The 19,651-nt window shown below is 43.3% G+C and overlaps 1 protein-coding gene across 2 annotated transcripts in view; it reads right to left on the bottom strand.

The window, feature by feature from the left end:
- Positions 1–993: 993 nt before the first annotated feature.
- si:ch73-181d5.4 (death-inducer obliterator 1) overlaps positions 994–19,651 on the bottom strand; it is a 41,271-nt gene continuing 22,613 nt past the window's right edge. For both annotated transcript variants that reach the window (XM_063209051.1, XM_063209052.1), the window contains exons 6-17: positions 19,186–19,645; positions 18,258–18,417; positions 17,963–18,091; positions 17,798–17,869; positions 17,455–17,592; positions 16,808–16,945; positions 16,448–16,616; positions 15,146–16,007; positions 14,694–14,847; positions 14,352–14,441; positions 9,290–9,485; positions 994–8,684 (exon numbers count right to left, since the gene is read on the bottom strand). In XM_063209051.1, coding sequence (XP_063065121.1) covers positions 1,648–8,684; positions 9,290–9,485; positions 14,352–14,441; positions 14,694–14,847; positions 15,146–16,007; positions 16,448–16,616; positions 16,808–16,945; positions 17,455–17,592; positions 17,798–17,869; positions 17,963–18,091; positions 18,258–18,417; positions 19,186–19,645 — 9,605 coding nt within the window. In that variant the 3' untranslated portion in view covers positions 994–1,647. The remainder of the gene's footprint in view (positions 8,685–9,289; positions 9,486–14,351; positions 14,442–14,693; positions 14,848–15,145; positions 16,008–16,447; positions 16,617–16,807; positions 16,946–17,454; positions 17,593–17,797; positions 17,870–17,962; positions 18,092–18,257; positions 18,418–19,185; positions 19,646–19,651) is intronic.

Genomic DNA, 19,651 nt, shown 5'->3' with positions numbered 1-19,651 from the left:
TAATATGCCTAGGCCTACTAATGCCCAAGACATCATTTCAAAGATGTTTTAATGTTACGCAATTACTGATTAACTAAAACAATGTTTTGCAATGGGTGGTAGACAGGTCAGCCATTGTTAAAGGTGCACTGTCTAATATTTTCAGTAGCCTATTTCCAGAACTCATGTTGCCCTTTCACATACCTTTTTCATGAAAGTTTTTTTTTCCGCATCGCATTCTTAATATTCATTATTAGCATACTGGGGAAATTGCACTTTCCATATATTCATACTTTAAAAGGGACACTGTGCATGAAATGGTCAAAAAAGGTACTTCAACTATGCTGCTCATTGACACTGGGCTGCCTATTAATTTGATCTTTACATGCAAGTTTACTAAGTAACAAACAAATTCTTTCTGTGGTCCAAGTACAGTCATTTTTGCAGCTAAAAATAGCTATTTTTGGAAATTCAAAATGGCGAACCATGGAGAAGATCCCCCTTTTCATGTATGAAAAGTGCAATTTTTCCAGTCATAGTGAATACTTAGAGTTTGATAGTGGTGGCAAGTATTCATGAAAAATGTAACATTAGTAAATGGGCAGCATGAATTCTGGAAATAAACAACTAAAAATCTCACACAGTGTCCCTTTAATTTTCAGAAATAGACATTTTTAACAGCAAAACTTACTGTACTTTGGTCATACTCATATGCCTAGTTTTTCACTCTGTAAATATTCATGAAAAATGTCAAATCAAATTTGGCCACCATCCTTTACAGTGCACCTTTAGTAAGAAATGAAACATCTTAAAGTCTAGGAAGCTACATTACAGCAATGCATTTAGTTTCAATTAATTCTACCATGTGTTAAAAGTAAACACAGAAGTATAACTGTATAAGCCTCTACATCTGCTATGCAGGCATACACCTAAGAGATTGATTCAAAATCCTACCCTATATTATAACAATATAACATGAATTACCTGTAACACATCAATCACAATAGCAAAACATATACATAATATAGTTTTATTTACCCTTCAGTGATTTTTTTTTAAAGGTGGATAAAAAAGACTGTCAAAGGTTACATCAGAAACGCTATTGTTTTATTTCCTCATCACCGAGGACACAACTGAAGACTCAAGTTTAAAGTCAAACACAGTTAACGCTGTGACTCCTCACTAAAAACATGTATCAATCAGTTCTAACAAAACACACATGAAAAAAAATAACATTTAACCAAATTAAACCATTATGGTTCATAACGCTCCTCTAAGAAACTCAAAATAAAACATCAACAGCTTCTTGTAATTTGTAGTTTAAAATTTTGACATTGTACAGAAAGAAGTTAACAACAGATGTAAATGACAGATGTGTGCATTACATAATGGCATTCTGTATGCAATAGCCAGATGTAATTTCCGTGCACAATTATTTGGTATTGTAAATGTCCTCAAATGCAGTTATTACAGTACTGGGAGCTGTCAACACAGTATCAAACTTTACAGAACAAAATGTTATGAAATATGTACATAATGCATTCACTTGCATTAACTGATAGGCTAAATCAAATAGCACTAAATCAAATAAATCAAGTGTTCTAACTTTGTGTCTCCCATGATTTATTCTTTTTAATACATCTTTCTCCAAGATCTTTCCCCTTTGCTTTATCTGCCCCTGCGTCCTCTACCAAAGCCCCTAAATCCTCCACCCATTGGCCTCCTGCCCCTTGACCTTCCACGAAAACCACGGTTACTGCCCTCTGGGCCACTGCATTGAACATCTCCATCAGGGTCTCCGTTTCCCATTCTTGGTCTTTTTGCATCTCTTGGGTCAAAACCTGGATCCCGTCCATGTTGTGGCCCCCTTGTTTCACCCTCACTCTGTCCACTGTCTCCTCCACTACTTTGGCCACCACCTCTCCCTCTCGAGTGACCCCTTTTCCAGCCCTGCTCCCTGGGGCACGGCCTCCCTCTACCTCTGGGGAAGCCACCATCAGACATCCGCCCTTCCTCTCCCTGCTCTCTGGGAAATTCCTGTGGGAGAAGAGGTAAAGGCTCCTCATTTTTTCTCTGATTTGGTGGGCAACCTTCCTCAAGCTGGCCTTCATTCATTCTGACTCTACCTGGACCAAAATTGGCTTTTTCAACACTGCCCCTTCTTTGCCCAGGTGAGTTCTGTAGGGGCCGAGGCTGTAGTTGGTTTGGATGAGGTTGCGGCAACAATGGCTTAAAGCCAAAAGGACCCCCTGGGGGAGTAGGCAGCAGACCCGCAGTGTGGCGCCGTGGTGTCCGCGGTGAATCCGGCACAGTATCTCGTTTGTTAACACTCACGCTTGTCTGGTCTTTGCTTTCTGCAGACTGACCTGGTGCATTACCGCTGCTGCTAGATGGAGGACTTAATTGTTTTGAAGGCTGTTGTTGGCGCTGGGTTGAGACTGATGTTGGTAAATCATCTTTGCATTCTGCAACCTGCCCTGGACCATGACCTCCTTTGTTTGGCAGACCAACAAGTGGAGAGTTATGTTCTTTTATAGCTTGTCCATGCTGATGTGAGACTGATGTCTGAACATCGTCTTTGTGTTCTGCCAATTGTCCTGGGCCATGACCTCCCTTGCTACGCTGAGGGCTTTGTTCTATTAAAGAATCTTTGCGCTGAGGTGAGACTGTCTTCGGGAGATTATCTTTGCGATCTGCAACCGCTCCTGGAGCATGACTTTCCTTGTTATGCTGATCAACACGTGAAGGGCTTTGGTCTTTTGCAGCTTGCTGGTGTTGAGGTGATGCTGATGTTGGAAAAGGATGCAAGGGAGCTCTTGTATTCATGGGCATATCTGGGGCATCAGGAATGGAGCCTCTCCGGTTTTCCACCATCTGCCTGCCTCTGAAACCCTCCTTGGGACCTGGTCGGCAGATATCAGGCCCTCTCCTGTCCTCTGCAGGACTACCTCCCCTCGGTTCATCAAATCTGTTTGAATGATGGAAATGTGGTCTCTGCATGCCCCTTTCGAAATCTCTATCCTGTACTTCAGAGTGCCCTGTATGGGAGCCACGACTAGAAAAGCCACCTCGATTACCCCTGTGTGCGTGTAGGGGAGCAGGTTCACCATAGTTATTCTCAGAGTCGTGTGAGCCAGGCCCAAGCATTCCAGGGCGAGTACTTCCATCAAACAGCTTGTGATGAGGCCCTTGTGGTCCAGAACGCGGAGGAGATCGTCTTGGTCCTGCATTTTCAAAAGTTTGTTCTCTTGGATGTTGCTCAAAAGCTCCTCTAGGTCCTGGTTGATGGATCGGCCCACGAGGAGACTCTTGCTGGTTTGAGTGAAATGGTGTTTCGAAACGAGGTGGACAGTCATGGTCACGGAACTCTCTTGGAGGGGGACCACCTCGATTTATATTTTCATTATTATTCTGTGAATCATGTGAACCAGCTCGAAGCATTCTGGGATGGCAGTCTCCATCGAATGGCCTGTGACGAGGACCTTGTGGTCCAAAAGGACCTCCACGCCCTCGTGGCCCAGACCGTGGAGGAGATCCTGTGCAGCCTGTGTTTTCGAAAGTTTCTCCGTGATGTTGCTCAAAAGGACCTCTAGGTCCCGGTCGATGGTTTTGGTCACATAAGTCTGCTGGAGGGGGGGCTCTTGAGTTTGTGTTTTCAGGATTATTCTGTGAATCATGCGAACCACCTCTATGCATTCTGGGGTGACAGCCTCCATCAAATGGCCTGTGACGAGGACCTTGTGGTGCAAAAGGACCTCCACGCCCTCGTGGCCCAGACCGTGGAGGAGATCCTGTGCGGCCTGTGTTTTCGAAAGGTTCTCCGGGATGTTGCTCAAAGGGACCTCTAAGTCCCGGTCGATGCATTGGTGCATGCTGGTTTGAGTTAAATGTTGTTTCAAAGTGTGGTGGACAGTCAAAATCACGACACTCTCCTGAAGGGGGGCCTCTTGGATTATCGTTTTCAAAATTATTCTGGGAATCATGTGAACCACCCCTGCGCATTCTGGGGTGACAGCCTCCATCAAATGGCCTGTGACGAGGACCTTGTGGTCCAAAAGGACCTCCACGCCCTCGTGGCCCAGACCGTGGAGGAGATCCTGTGCGGCCGGTTTTTTCAAAAGGTTCTCCAGGATGTTGCTCAAAGGGACCTCTAGGGCCTTGTTGATGCATTGGTTGATGCTGATTTGAATGAAATGGTGTTTCAAAGTGTGGTGGACAATCATTATTGTGGAAGTCTTCTTGAGGAGGGCCTCTTGGTATTGTGTTTTCAGAAATATTCTGGGAATCATGAGAACCGGCTCTACGCATTCTGGGATGACAGCCTCCATCAAATGGCCTGTGACGAGGACCTTGTGGTCCAAAAGGACCTCCACGCCCTCGTTGACGCATTGGCTCATGAGGGGAGTCCTGCTGGTTTGAGTGAAATGGTGGTTCGAAATGTGGTGGAAAGTCACAGTCATTGAAAGTTCCTTGGGGGGGGCCTCTTGGTTTTGCGTTTTCAGGATTACTAGGTGAATCATGTGAACCGGCTCGAAGCATTCTGGGCTGACAGTCTCCATCAAATGGCTTCTGATGAGGACCTTGTGATCCAAATCTTGGAGGCGATCGTCTGGGTCCTATGTTTTCAAAAGATTCCCCAGGGTGCTGCTCAAAAGGACCTCTAGGTCCTGGTCCTTGTGGACGACCTCTTGGGTTTGTGTTTTCAGGATGATTCTGTGAATCATGTGGACCATCTCTACGTAATCCGGGATGACAGTCTCCTGGATGCTGCTCAAAAGGACCTCTAGGGCCTGGTCGACGTATTGGCTGGTGAGGGGATTCATCCTGGTTTGAGTGAAATGCGGGTTCGAAGTGTGGGGGACAGTCATTGTCGTGACCATGGAACTCTCCTTGTGGACGGCCTCTTGGGTTAGAGTTTTCAGGATTACTCTGTGAATCATGTGAACCATCTCTACGTAATCCGGGATGACAGTCTCCAGGATGCTGCTCAAAAGGACCTCTAGGTCCTGGACGACGCATTGGCTGGTGAGAGGATTCATCCTGGCTTGAGTGAAATGGGGGTTCGAAGTGTGGAGGACGGTCATTATCATGACCATGGAACTCTCCTTGTGGACGGCCTCTTGGGTTTGTGTTTTCAGGATTATTATGTGAAACATGTGAACCATCTGTATGCATTCTGTGGTGGTCACTATCAAACGGTCTGTGATGAGGACCTTGTGGACCAAATCTTGAAGGAGATCGCCTGGAGCCTGTGTTTTCAAAAGCCTGCCGTCCAGGATGCTGTAAAAAAGGACCTCTAGGTCCTGGTTGACCCATTGGCTCGTGAGGGGAGTCATGCTGATTTAAGTGAAATGGTGTTTCGAAGTGTGGTGGACGGTCACAGTCATAGTCATGGAACTCTCCTTGAGGAGGGCCTCTTGGGTTTCTGTTTTCAGGATTATTTTGTGAATCATGTGAACCTGCTCTACGCATTCTGGGGTGACAGTCTCCATCAAATGGCCTGTGATGAGGACCTTGTGGCCCAAATCGTGGAGGAGATCGCCTGGGGTCTGTATGTTCAAAAGGATTTCCAGGATGTTGCTGAAAAGGACCTCTACGTCCTTTTTCATGCATTGGTTCGTGAGGGGAGTCACGCTGGTTTGATTGGAGTGGTGTTTCACATGGTGGCCCATCATGGTCATGAAACTCTCGTAGAAGGGAGTCTCGTCGTTTTGTGTCTTCAGGATTATTCTGAGAATCATGTGAACCAGCTCTAGGCATTCTAAGGTGACGGCTGCCGTCAAATTGATTTTGATGAGGACCGTGTGGTCCTGATCTTGAAGGAGATCGTCTGGGGCCTGTGTTTTCAAAAGGCTGCCTGGGATGTTGTTCAATTGGCCCCTTAAGTAATGCTTGATGCATCGGTGTGTCAGGGACATTTTGCTGGAGTGCTGCTGGTGCACCAGCATGGTCACGGAACTCTCCTAAAAGGGAGTCTCTTGGTTTTGTGTCTTCAAGATGATTCTGAGAATCATGTGAACCAGCTCTACGTAACCTGGGGTGACCACCTCCATCAAATGGACGGTCTTGAGACCCATGTGGTCCAGTTTGAAGAGATCGTCTTGGACCTGTGTTTTGAAATGGTTCCCTGGGGTGTTGTTCAAATGGACCTCTAAGTCCTGTTTGAGGTATTGGTGTGTCAGGGGCATTTTTCTGCTTTGAGTTGAGTGGTGTTTCTAAGCGTGGTGGACCAGCATGGTCACGGTACTCTCCTAGAATGGAGTCTCTTGGTTTTTTGTCTTCAGGATTATTCTGAGAGTCATGTGACCCAGCTCTGGGCATTCTGGGGTGATGACTACGATCAAATTGATTTGGATGAGGACCTTGTGGAGATTGAGACCTTGAAGGAGATTGTCTGGGGGCTGTATTTTCAAAAGGCTGTCCAGGGCGTTGTTCAAGTAGACCTCTAGGCCCTGCTTGACGCCTTCGCTCATGAGGGGAGTCATGACGGTCAGAGTTGCGGCCATCTCCTGGAGAGGACCCTCTAGGTTTTTTGTTTTCTGGGATATTCTGGGAATCAAGTGAACAAGCTCTATGCATTCTGGGGTGACGGCTATCATCTAAAGGCCTGTGATGAGGCCTATATGGCCCAGATTGCTGAGGAGATTCTCTGGGGGTTGTACTTTGAAATGGTTCTCCAGGATATGGCTCAAATGATCCCCTTGGTCCTTGTTGATGCATTAGTGTGTCAGGGGAGTCATACTGATTTGAGTCAAGAGGTGTTTCTAAGCGTGTTGGACTGTCATGGTCACAGAACTGTCCTGGAGAGGAACCTATTGGCTTTGTGGATTGACCTTGATCTTTTAATTGGTCATCTGAGGCAGATTTCTCCCTTTCACGGCGACGAGAAAAAGGGTCCCGTGCACTCTCTAATCGGGCTCGACTTTCTCTCAAACTTTGCAATCTATGGTGCCGCCTTCTGCCATGTTTTCCTAATAAAGTTCTCTGATGACTGTGTTCAAACCGCTCTCTGTGAGGACGCTTTTCATTGTCTGAATGGGGTTGCATGTGCCTACCCTCATGTCTATCATCTTCACTCCGTCTTTTCCTTGATGACACATCCAGAGTATCTCTGTGAGATGTTCGGCGATGTTCATGGCGAGACCTGTGACGTGAATGACGAGAAGCATCAGCGCTTCGGTCTCGTGAAGAGGGCCTGTCAGTGTCTGATTTGGAACTTCTTGATCTTCTATGTGTATCTGACTTTCTGCGCTCTCTACCACGACTTCTACCGTCCTTCACTTTTTCACGTGTTTTCTCAGGTGATACCTTTTTTGTGTTTATTTGCTCATTGCTTGTTTTCTCATCTTCATCATGTGCTAATGACCCTTCTTCAGATGTTTCTTTCTCAGCGATTGTTTGGGACTTCTCTGACAACTCTGACTTTGCCAACTCTAAATTTGCCGATTCTGCCATTGCCAATTCTGACGTTGCCGTTTCTGAAGGTGTGTTTTTGCTGTCATGCTCTGTATCCTGTTGGCTTGTATCTCTCCTTTGCCTCGGATCCCTACTCTGATTAATACTCAGAATGTCATCATTACTAGCAGCATTGGCATCTGTACTCTGCTTTTCTACAAGTTGTAACAAATCACACTGTGACAGATAAGAAGTTCTTGGCGGTGAAAGTAAAGCATCTGAGACAGAAAAGTGAGCCATGGATATGCCTGCAGCTTCTCTTTGCCGAGACAGAGCCTCCTCCTGTTGCTCCAGTTGACGTTTCTGTTCCTCAATCTGCTTGTTCAACTCTAGCAGCATTTTTTGTTGATCTGTGAGCACTACCGTGCCACTGGCTCCACCTGATACACCCACAAGATCAGCCTGCATTTCTTCAAAGAAAGTACTGTCCTCTGGATCGTAAGCAACTTCCTTCTCTATCCTTTGTTCTTCTACTACAGGTTTATTGTCAGGTGTTGGGTCTGGGCTCAGAGGGCTATCACGAATATAACCCACAGCTGGGTCATACTCCTCAGGGTCATAAGGCCTGTCATCATGATCCTCTGGCTCTGATATCACTGGGGTAGTGCTGGGCTTATTCAACATACCATACTCTACTTCTGGATTATACTCTTCTTCTGGGTCATATGGTCGATCATCATTGTCTTTGCTGATTACACTTTCCTCAACTTGATCAACTTTTGACATGTTCCCGTACTTTTGAACGATCACGTCAACCGCAGAGTTTGCAGGGGGGCCTGGGACTGAGGATTTTTTCTCTGTGGAGGAGCTCTGTTGGTCTATGTCAATTGTGTTGCCAGACGGGACCCCCTTCTTCCCAAACAGTGTGTTCAGAATTGTTTTCAGGGGGGTGTCATCAGGGTTAGCTTTGGGGTCACTGACAGTGTTTGAGCTAGAAGGAGGAGGGGGTGCCTTAATGATTGAAAGAACAGTGTTGGCTAAATCAGCCGGAGATGACACTGAGCCTGAGGAGGAGGAGTCGGGGGATCCTGGTGGGGTCGCGCAGATGGGCATCTCTGGGTCATAAGGCAGCCAGTCACTGGGATTCGCGTGCATGGGTGGGTGCGTGGAAAAGCCACCACCGGGTGCCTCAGAAGTAGTCTGTGTTTTGAATCTCGTTTCATTGGCTTGTTCGGCCTTGGGTTCGGGAGGCTTTGGTTTCTGAAGTATGGCCAAGCCAATCAGCAGGTTCGGGCGATTCCGTTCAAATCCTGTGTTAGAAAACAGAATAAAAATAGAATAAAAATAAAAATAAAAATAGAAGTTAACATTGAAATGCATTGCATGTCAGTCTGAGCCACAACAGTTCTGGTTCATTTATTTCTTGCTGAAATATGGTCAAATAAATTAGTTAAAAAAAACTTGACAAAGCAAAGTAGAGCAAGGATGCAGTTACTGATTTTAAAGGTGTACTGTGTAATAATTTTAGTAGTTTATTTCCAGAATGTACTTTGGTCATACTAATACATATTAGTTTATTATTTTGTAAATATTCATGAAAGGTGAAATTTGGCAACAGACGGCACAGCTTAAATGAGCAGCATAGACTTGTAATACCTAATCTGGCCACCATTTTACACAATGCACCTTTAAAAAATGTAGCTGTAAGTGTTCATGAATTAGATGCGAGTTGAAAATTGAAACTTGATTTTTTTGGGGGGGATATCAGTCAGCATCTTTTCCAAAATTACTGCAGTATACTGTTGCCATCATTACAACAGAAAACTTGAAGCACATTTAATTTAATAGAGCTTTTTGTTCTACATATTTATATATCATAATAATAAGAAAAAACTGTAAGAATTAATACACACACCTGGTCCATCGAGTGGTTGTAGAAGTGAAGGGATGGATTCTTTGGCTCCAAGGGGCATGAGGTAGAAGTCTTTGATGAATTTGCAGCGATCGGATATCACACCAAAACGCCTGCGACTGTTGAAGTATGAAAAAAGGGACACATATGCCACTTCCTCCTCGTCCGTTGCTGGGTGAAAGCGGATCAAACACAGATCCTGAAAAATAACAGAAGAGAGGACAATTAATTGTAACCACTGATGTACTTGTATATACATGGACTGCATTCTTCTGTTGTATTCCATTCAACATTTTTTGCCTTAAATGTCCACGTTCGTTCCTTAGCAATGTTGACAACCAGCGCTGATAGGACGGTGGTTGCGTTTGACGGTCAATCAAAAGAATTCTAAAAGAATTCTAACTATCAAGTCAACTAACAATGCTCATTGGTCATTTAAACAATTTAAATAGCTCTCTGAAATAAAGGGCCAGCAGAAAAACAATATTTGGCTTGTTTGAAATGGACGGCAAGACTGCAAGAATTGGCAAAGAGATGCATTCTCTCAAGTCTTCCATATAGACGGGGAGGAACGGTAGCCTACCATGCACCCCCCCCACAACAAGACGCCACATGACTTTTTTTAATCTTCAAGATGTCCTGAATAAGAATTTGAGTGGTAACAGTCATATAACTCACTCCCACTATGATTTTTCACATCATATTGTATATGACCCCATGCATTCTAGTCCTATGTAGTGGTACACTTCCAAGGCCTCTAGAGCCATGATGCAGTTGGTTATAATAGCTTATGATATACCATATGAAAGCTTGGAGTCTGTAGTATACATATATTATACTGTATTTGGTGTACCTTTTGCATAGCAACAGTTGCTAGGCAAAGCATCTTCCTTAGCAACCAGCATCAGTGATACGGTTCCTCTGCGAGTACATTGTGTTGTGATGTCTGGATCTAGATGGCTTTTCCCAAGTCCCTAATAAGAATTTGAGTGGTAACAGTAATACATTCCTACTGTACATCATATTGTACATGACCCCAGTATGCTCTAGGCCATACGTTTTAGTCCTATGTAGTTGTAAACTGTCAAGGCCTTAACAGCCATTTTGCAGTTGGTTATCATAGCTTGCCATATCTGTAAGCTTGAAGTGTGTAGTTTATGGATATTATAACATATTTTTGGTGTACCATTTGGAAAAACATTTTTGGTTCAGTTATATGATGTGTGAGTTTTTTTTCATTTTTCTGATCCTTTAAATGACTCATCCATACAACCATACACATATATAAAGACCTTACAGGAAAATACATTAACAATTTGTAAAAGTATAATAATAGTTTAATTACTAACTACTGGAAATATTGACAATATAGCGAGCAGTACTGTATGTGTCACTGCCACATCTGTGCAAGTTGGAGCACAACACCACAATAGAAGGAAACAAGTTGAATCATAAACAAAGTTTATTGAACATTTGGGGAAAGGTTTAGTCCAGGGCAGACAGTTCATTCGCTGCTGCTGTCACTGTCTGTGCTTGACCAATCACTTTCAACATCACTCTCACTGTTATCATCACAGTGGACTTCACAGATGTCCTCCAACCTCTGTGGCTGACTCTCACCTTCATACCACAGGGGCTGTAGACCTCTTTATGCCATTAACCACCCATGTCCTTGACCCACGGATGGAATTTTTCCACAGGGCAACCTGAAAATGAACCCTATATGGACATGCTGCGTGAGGCTTTTTCTGCATGGTGGTAGCAAAGCCATGTACACATTTCCAGGAATAGACTTTCCGTGTTTGGTGCAAAGTTTGTCAATGATGTTCAATCGCATGTCATCAACCTTTTCAGCTTTCTTTCCGCCATACAAGGCCCATGTGAATTTTTCACAATCATCAATAAGGGCTTCTGTCACTGTCCAGGTTTCACCAAGTTTGGCAAGGTTGGTAACAAACCGGGGGGCTTTGAACATCTTCGTTAGAGGAAGAAGTTTACCTTTGCCCTGGAATGCACTTGTCGCATCATTCCCAGTGAAGCCATGGAGACCAAGTACAGCTGTGCACTTTTCTTGGCCAAGTTCTGCTGCAGTTTGTCTGCCATTGATCAGTCTGGACTTTCTCTGTATCTTAGTGTCAAGTAGGATGTTGATGCCCATGGTTCCAGCAAAGTGCAGCAAAATGAAGAATAGGTCAGAGTCAGGACTCTTGATCGGTATGTTAGTATAATGCTCATTTGCAGCTGTCTATTGGCTGTCAAGGACAATCCTGGTGTCGGTCTCTTCCTGTGATGACCTGAGTAATGGAATATCAGTCTTTCTTGTTGTCAAACCGTCCCCTGATGTAAGAAGGTATGCACATTTTCCACAGATAAAAATGACTTTGCGGCCTTGCAATTTTGAAGCATACTTATCACCACTCCATTGCTTTAATAGAAGCCTGATAAACTGCACCTTGTTTTCCTCATTCGTTAAAAACTGTTTCCACTCCGTGGTACGTTTTGTTGCTCCACCCCCTGTAATTAACTTCTCTCCACAGCCACAGCGTTTCCTTTCCATTGACTTGATGGATTCGGGTCTGTACTGTATTGGTCTGTGCTGAAAATGGTGTCTCCACATCTAGAGGTAGTTATGCTGTCAAATAGCAATGAGGAAATCTCTGCAAATGTGTCTGGAATGTTCTAAATTTAAAAAAGATGCACAGTAAAATTATACATTACACACAATTATACACATTCCATTACTGTATTACTGTATTAGCTGATAACTCTGATGTATTTTCCAGGGCCATTTACCATCATATTGTAGAAGCAAGCATTTCCATCATATACTGTAAGGGTCTCTGATGGTGGAGGAATGGCAGAATTCGGTAGTGGAACACCAGAACATGGCTGGTGATTGGTTGATTGATTGGGTGGTGGTTGGTGATTGGTTAATTGGTTGAGTGATGGAGTGCTTATAAGGTCTTTATATACCGGTATATGTAAGTCATTTAAAGAATTGAAAAAAAAACCAGAGCTCTCACATCATATAACTGAGCCAAGTATATTTTTTCCAAATGTCATAGGTACACTAAAAATATGATATAATATTCATAAACTACACACTCCAAGCTTACATATGGTATATGGCAAGCTATGATAACCAACTGCAAAATGGCTGTTAAGACTTTGACAGTTTATAACGACATAGGACTAAAACGTATAGCCTAGAGCAGTGGTTCTTAACCTGGGGTGCGGGCACCCCCTGGGGGTGCGCCAGACATTATAGGGGGTGCGCAGAATGTTGTTTGTGTTGAGGTTGTGACCAAAATTCTGCTTGGAAACATTATAATTAGGCCAAAACCTAAACCAAATTGAAACATGTTTTGGTCCCCATTTAAAGTCATTACGGTTTTCATTAATATCTCAGGCAAAAATCATTGTAATACATTACTAAAATCCTTTTTTAGTGCTTGTACACGTTATACATGTTGGGTTGGGGGTGCACGGCTAGTCTTGTGAACAGGTAAGGGGGTGCGCTGAGAGAAAAAGGTTAAGGACCACTGGCCTAGAGCATACTGGGGTCATGTACAATATGATGTACAGTAGGAATGTATTACTGTTACCACTCAAATTCTTATTAGGGACATCTTGGAGGTTCAAAGAAGTCATGTGGCACTTGGGAAAAGCCGTCTGGATCCAGACATCACAACACAATGTAATCGCAGAGGAACCGTATCACTGATGCTGGTAGCTAAGGAAGATGCTTTGCCTAGCAACTGTTGCTATGCAAAAGGTACACCAAATACAGTATAATATATGTATACTACAGACTCCAATCTTTCATATGGTATATCATAAGCTATTATTACCAACTGCATCATGGCTCTAGAGGCCTTGGCAGTGTACCACTACATAGGACTAGAATGCATGGGGTCATATACAATATGATGTGAAAAATCATAGTGGGAGTGAGTTATATGACTGTTACCACTCAAATTCTTATTCAGGACATCCTGAAGATTAAAAAAAGTCATGTGGCGTTTTGTTGTGGGGGGGGTGCATGGTAGGCTACCGTTCCTCCCCGTCTAATAGAGATGAATGGGAATTGGCAGTTTTATTCTCAAGTCAAAGTCAAAGTCAACTTTATTATCCCAAAAGGGAAATTCAAGTGGCCAAGGTGCATATACAAAGGTAGACAGGACTTAAGAACAAAATAAATGCATAAAATGAAATAAATAAAATAAATAAATACACCCCCCTCCCCCATGCCTCTCTAACTCCTCCCAAACAGCTAGGCTGCTACAGTACATCTAGGGGTGTGCAAAATAATCGTCATATCGATGCATCGCGATACTTACTCTCACGATACAATGCATCGATTCATGACAAGGTATCGTGATACTTATTTTCTCAATATACTGCATGGATTCATGACAATTGATTATTTGATAACAATAAAATTAGATTTGCCACGGGTTATTTTGTTCAGTAGAGAATAGGTAATATTTCTGTTGTGATGTAAGCCCTCTCCCAGATGATAGAATGCTTAAATAGAATGAACTGACTTAAGAAAGCTACACAGCAACTGACAAATAAGCTGTATTTTACACATTTACTGAAGTAAATATCGCAATGCATCACAGTAGTACATGAATCGCAATGCATCGTGATAGAATCGCATCGTGGCATGTGTATCGTGATGCGCATCAAATCGTGAACCCTTTGCCAATACCCACCCCTAAGTACATCACACACACACACACACACACACACACACACACACACACACACACACCAGTGTCAAGTCCCGTGCTGGGATCTGTCTTTCATTAACAATTCTGATTGCAGAGGGAACAAATGACTTGCTGAACCTGGCTGGTCTTATTTTCCTTTGCAGCAGTCTCCCCTTACCGCGTTGGCTCAACTGAAATTGACTTGGTTTCCGGGTCTAGTCCCACCCCCCTGCCATTGCTTCACTTCAGATTAGAACGTAGCCTATCCCCTCTATTCTGTATCATTGGTTGCAACTGTATTTATTTAAACTGTATATACAAATACGAAGAACAATGTTAGATCAACTTACTTTAGTGGGAGATGTCTTCACTTTTTCTATATAATCCCACACTGTTTGGGGCAGTATTCTACCCACTATGTGAATGGTGTCTGGTATGTCCTGGCAAAAAATAACATAAAAATAGGTTAAAAAAATAGACTGGCATCATAAAGCAATCAGAATATCTCAGAAACCACAATTGTATCATAAGTTATCCCATTAATACATCAGTTGTTAAGATGAACCATAATCGTTCAGCTGTCATCATATCAGTATGTGCCTTTCCATATGTGGATTTCCTTGTAATCATGCTATTCTGTCTCAGTAGAGGCAAACGCTGAAACGCTGAAAAGAAAAGCAGTGTCGGCTAACCTCTCTCAAGTAGTTGGAGGTTCCAGAGATGAGGTAACCCTTGGTAACAAACTTGGCAACCGTTGGCATGTCCAGAAATCCTTTCCATATAGTTTCCTGCTTCAGCAGAAAGTGACGTGTGTCTTTGTCTGGAGCAGGCTGGGATGATGCCATGCTGTTTTGTGAAAAAAAGCGGAAGAAAAACAAAAACCTTTCAGCAATACATGATACATCATGATAGCATATACCAATGCATATACAGTATTGTAGTATAAACTCCTCGATACAGAGCCCCCATTATAAGTCTAAATCAGTCATAGCAACGGTGTTATGATGTAGTTGACATTTTTCAATAGAAAGAGAACTACTGCACTACAAGCCTACCGACTTCATTTTTTTCAATGAATTAAATGTAAAGGGGTTTTATTTTTCAGATAGGCAGGTTTGTTCAAAGACAATCGTAGAACAAATACCTGCTGGTTGTGCGGGAGCTGGAGTACAATCTGACTGACGATGATGAGGGATTGGATGTTTTGAGGATGGATTTAGGAGGTGGTGGAGGTAAGGGCAGTTGCTTCAGCTGGGGTGGTTTGACCACCTTAGGCTCACTGGTTATGGGTGTCGTGGGTGGTGATGGCGTCACTGGTTGGCGTACACTGGGTGGAAGAATAGGCCGGTACCCCGCAGTACGCGGGTCCTGTCTTGTGATGGACACGATGGACACCTCAGGTATCACGATGGGGGTAAAGTCAGAGACCTTCTCTTCTTCATCCTGAGTGTCCTCGGGCACAGGAGAGGCGGGGGATTCCATAACCGGAGCTTCGACACGAGGTGTGGTGGGAGCAGCCCTTTTCTCGGCAACGCGACCCGTCTTAGATGGACGGTCTTTCAGGATTGACTTGGGAGGAGGCCTCTGCCTCTGAGATGCCTCTGGGTTTATCTGAGGAGTTGTCTCCTTCTGAGAAGTATTCTGTTTTGTCTGCAGAGGTGTCTCCTTCTGAGATGTTTCCCGTGTTGTCTGAGGTCTCTCTTTGTCAGACAATTCGTGTTTTGTCTGCAGAGGACTCTCCTTGTGAGACATCTCCTGTTTTGTCACAGATGGTCTCTCTTTGTGCGATGTGTCCTGTACCGTTTGTGCTGGTGGTCGATACTTGTGAGACGTCTCTTGTTTAACCTGTGGAGGTCTAGTCATCTGAGAAGTCTCCTGTACAGGTCTCCTCATCAGCAATGTCTCCGTTTTTGTCTGCTGGACTGTCTCCTGTTTGCTCTCCGACTCAGATTTCTTCATCCTCTTCAGTTCAGGCTCGTTATCATAATCCTCAGACGATATCTGGCCTATAAAAGACAAATTAAAGCAAGTTATAGTTTTTGAGTTGGTTACATTTGAAATAATATTTCCTTTAACATCATAGCCTAGCCTTGCCATATGTAAACCTCTGGTTAATATACATCTCCCTCCGTATTACATCTAGGATAGATCTTCTGGGAGGATATTACTCATGTCAGCAATTACCAAAAAACAATCAGCGCACATGGGAGGGATGGGGGAGGGGAGTGAACGATGACATGTTATAGTATATAAGCAGATAGCACATCACATTCAAACATTAGCGATTGATTTAAATCAGATGCACATTACAAATTTCAACAGTTCACTCTTTCCACCAGAAATCATTTCCTCGATTGGGCCATTCCAAACCCTCTGCATGAATGAAATTAGTACAAGGGAATGGTAAGACCCAACTTAATATCATGTACGTTTTGACTTGACTGACCTGTACAGATTCTGCACTTCAGATCAAACAGATGGGCTTTGTGCTCTGAGGTGGTATCCTTCAGCATGTTGCTGATGATGTCAACCGCAATACTGGATCGAGCTGGTTGTACTCTGGGCAACTGTTGATTCGGTTTGTTAGGAAGATTTTGCTTCGTCCTAGTATTTTGCTGTAAAGACAATGGCAATAATTATATTACACACAATAACATCAATGGCAATGACAACCATGATAACAATAATACAGAAAATCCTCTGTATGAATACTGAAATTACACTGAATGATAGAATCAAGTGAACATGCGTTAAAAAGAAATCAGTAGGAGAAATGAGAGTGTGACCGAGACAAGGCCATGCTTACAGTAGGCACAGGGGGAGCCGGTGAGCTCTCTGCCTTGGACACCTGAACACCAGATGGTGCCGCCATCTTCTCAGCTGCCCTACGAGGTGGTGGCTCAACTTTTACTTCTTGCTTGACTCTGACCACCTCCGGAATGCTCTAGTAAGTCAGAAGATGAAATGCATTAAAATTATCGGCAAAGGCTGAGGTGGTATAATTCAGCATGCTGTTGATGATGTAAACTGTAATGCTGGAATGAGGAGGCATCCTACATCTGCAAAATATCCTTCATATGACCTACATTTAACAAAGCCCTAGCCCTAACCCAGACCTAAGATCTAGGTGTCCTCCTGTGGCACATTGTAATGGCTTTGTAGGACAGATAGCAGCATAAGATAAAAGTACTGAACACCGGCAGTACTTTAGGCAGTGGTTAGTTCTGCTTATTTAGGAGGACTTTGTTTTGAACTGCATGATACTAAGATTAAACAATGCTATTTACATCAATGGCGATGATAACAACAGATACTGCGATACAATAATAATACAGATCCAGATGACATTGAAATGACACTTTCAATGATAGAGGGAATGGGAAAGATGTGATGAGTTGGACAATTAAAGCGTGCTATGGAAGAGTGATTGACAAGAGGCAACGCTATGCTTACAGTAGGCCCAGAGGACGCTGGTGAGACCTCTGACTTGGACACTTTAACCCCAGATGAAGCTGCCATCTTATCAGCTGCCTTACGAGGGGCTGGTTCTGCCTTCCGCTCTTGTTTGACATTCACCACTTCAGGAATGCTCTGTTAAGCCATAAGAGTAAAGATATTGTAATTTAACGGAAAAGTCATCAATGGCAAAAAAATATATATTTCTTGAAAGAACAATACTTTTCTTCAAAAGTTACACTGATGTTTAGGGAGGGCCTTGATCATAAATCTTGTTATAAAGGTATCGTCTCAGAAATGCTCTGTTCAGACAACATCTTTTCTTCGGATGTTAATTTACCCGAGTAGTTTCACTGATGTTTGGGGATGGCTCTTTTATATCCTGTTTTATGTCCACCACCTCAGAAATTACCTGTTAAGCCAAAAGCAGAAAAGGAAATGTTAAGGTAAACCCATTTCTGGCAATGTCATTTTCATGTAATTGTCTCTAAGTCTGCTACTTTACCTGAGTAGATTCAATGATGTTTGGTGGTGATGATGGTGATGTTGGTGGTTTGCCCTGTAATTCCTCCTGACTTAGTGTGGTTAACTTGGATGCCGAAATCTCTCCGCTCATCACCTGATCAAACAGGAACTAAAAAATGCAAGGGGAATCTTAGCACTTGTTCAATATGTGTTTACAAGTAGATTATCAACTGTATTCTGTCCCCCCCCACCCCCAAATCAGCTGAGGTATAATGGGGACAAAATATTAATTCTTTTCTCTGACATGTCAGAAATAACAGTAGCACTGAACTCACCTTGTTTACAGGGTCTTTCAGGTTGAAGAGGATCAGCCTGTACTTATTCTTGTACCTATTGTCGGTCGATAGGAACATGTTGTATATGGCCTTCTCTATGTTCAGGGCTATGTTCCCAACTTCCTTTTCCGAAAGCGATATGTAATCACTGTCATTTACCCTGATTAAAAAAATGGTGAGAGGGGTGGAATGTAAATAAACAGGTATACATAAATCATGGTTTACTGACTTAGCATAATTAGTACACTATAAGTCATTGTTGTGAGATCAAATGCACGGGTACAGTTTAAAAATAGAACATTGTTAAAAAGTTGTTGTTTTTTTTCACTCATTTCAGGAAATGAAGATCATACATTGTATTCAACACACATAGTGAAACATTTCAACCCTTTATTTCTTGAAATTTGATGATTTGGCTCGCAGATAATGAATACACAAAATACAGTGGTTCAGAAAATGTAAATATAACGGAGGGTCAATAATTAAGGCATTATGAAAGGGCTCACAATACAATACTTCCACCTCCACTCCATCAAATTTCAAGAAATAAAGCCTTGAAAGTGTCATTGTGTGTAATAAATCTACCCAATATGTGCGTTTCAGTTTCTGACACGAGTGCCAACATATTTTCACAACATCCTTATTTTTTTCAGCTGTACCTGCTGAAATACATTCTCGTTGCCATATTAGAACTGAAAAATATCTAGAGTTGTCAATGATGGTACTGAAAGGTAGGAGACATGAGAAATCATGACAGTGTTCATGATACAATGGTAAGCTGATGTCATGCCCCTCCATGGGGCATAGGACCCAAAAACAGTGCATAAAAGTCAATGGGCAGACCTTTTCTGTATTCCCATTTGTTGCTTTTTGGATATTGGGCCCCATGGAGGGGCATGATTTAGACTCCCAAAGTTGGTTGTCTTACCTTTTCCACAGGGTGTCAGTGAGGGAGCGGCGGACGTTCATCCTGATCTGGATGCTGGGCTTGGGCTTTGGGGAGGGCACAGAGGGCTGTGGAGGTACAGGGGACAGAACCGAAGCAGAGACCGCAGAAGCAGGAGGCGACGGGAGGGACGGGGAGGCGGGCATCTGTTCTTGTGGTTGTGGTCGCTTCTCTGATGGTTTGGGGAGTAATGGAAACTCTATGCCACTTGTGATGGGTGCGTCTGAAACTGAGAGTATGGGGGCAGTTGATGTTGCTTGCGAAGCCGGCTGGACTGGAGCTTTCAGAGGCAGCAGATTGAAATCTGTTTGTATGGTCCTGGTTTCTGGTGAGGGTGCAGGTTGTTGTTGAGGAACTGTAGTGACCTCCACAGGTGGCTCTGATTTCCCAGGGTCATCAGTTTTTGTTTCACTGACTACTACAGTCTGTGTTGTTTCTTTATCTGTTA

The sequence above is a fragment of the Engraulis encrasicolus genome, chromosome 10 (assembly GCF_034702125.1).
Source record: "Engraulis encrasicolus isolate BLACKSEA-1 chromosome 10, IST_EnEncr_1.0, whole genome shotgun sequence".
In the NCBI taxonomy this organism is placed as follows: Eukaryota; Metazoa; Chordata; class Actinopteri; order Clupeiformes; family Engraulidae; genus Engraulis; species Engraulis encrasicolus.
The sequence above is the reverse complement of the archived record's forward strand: the minus strand, read 5'-3'. Positions and strand labels throughout refer to the sequence as shown.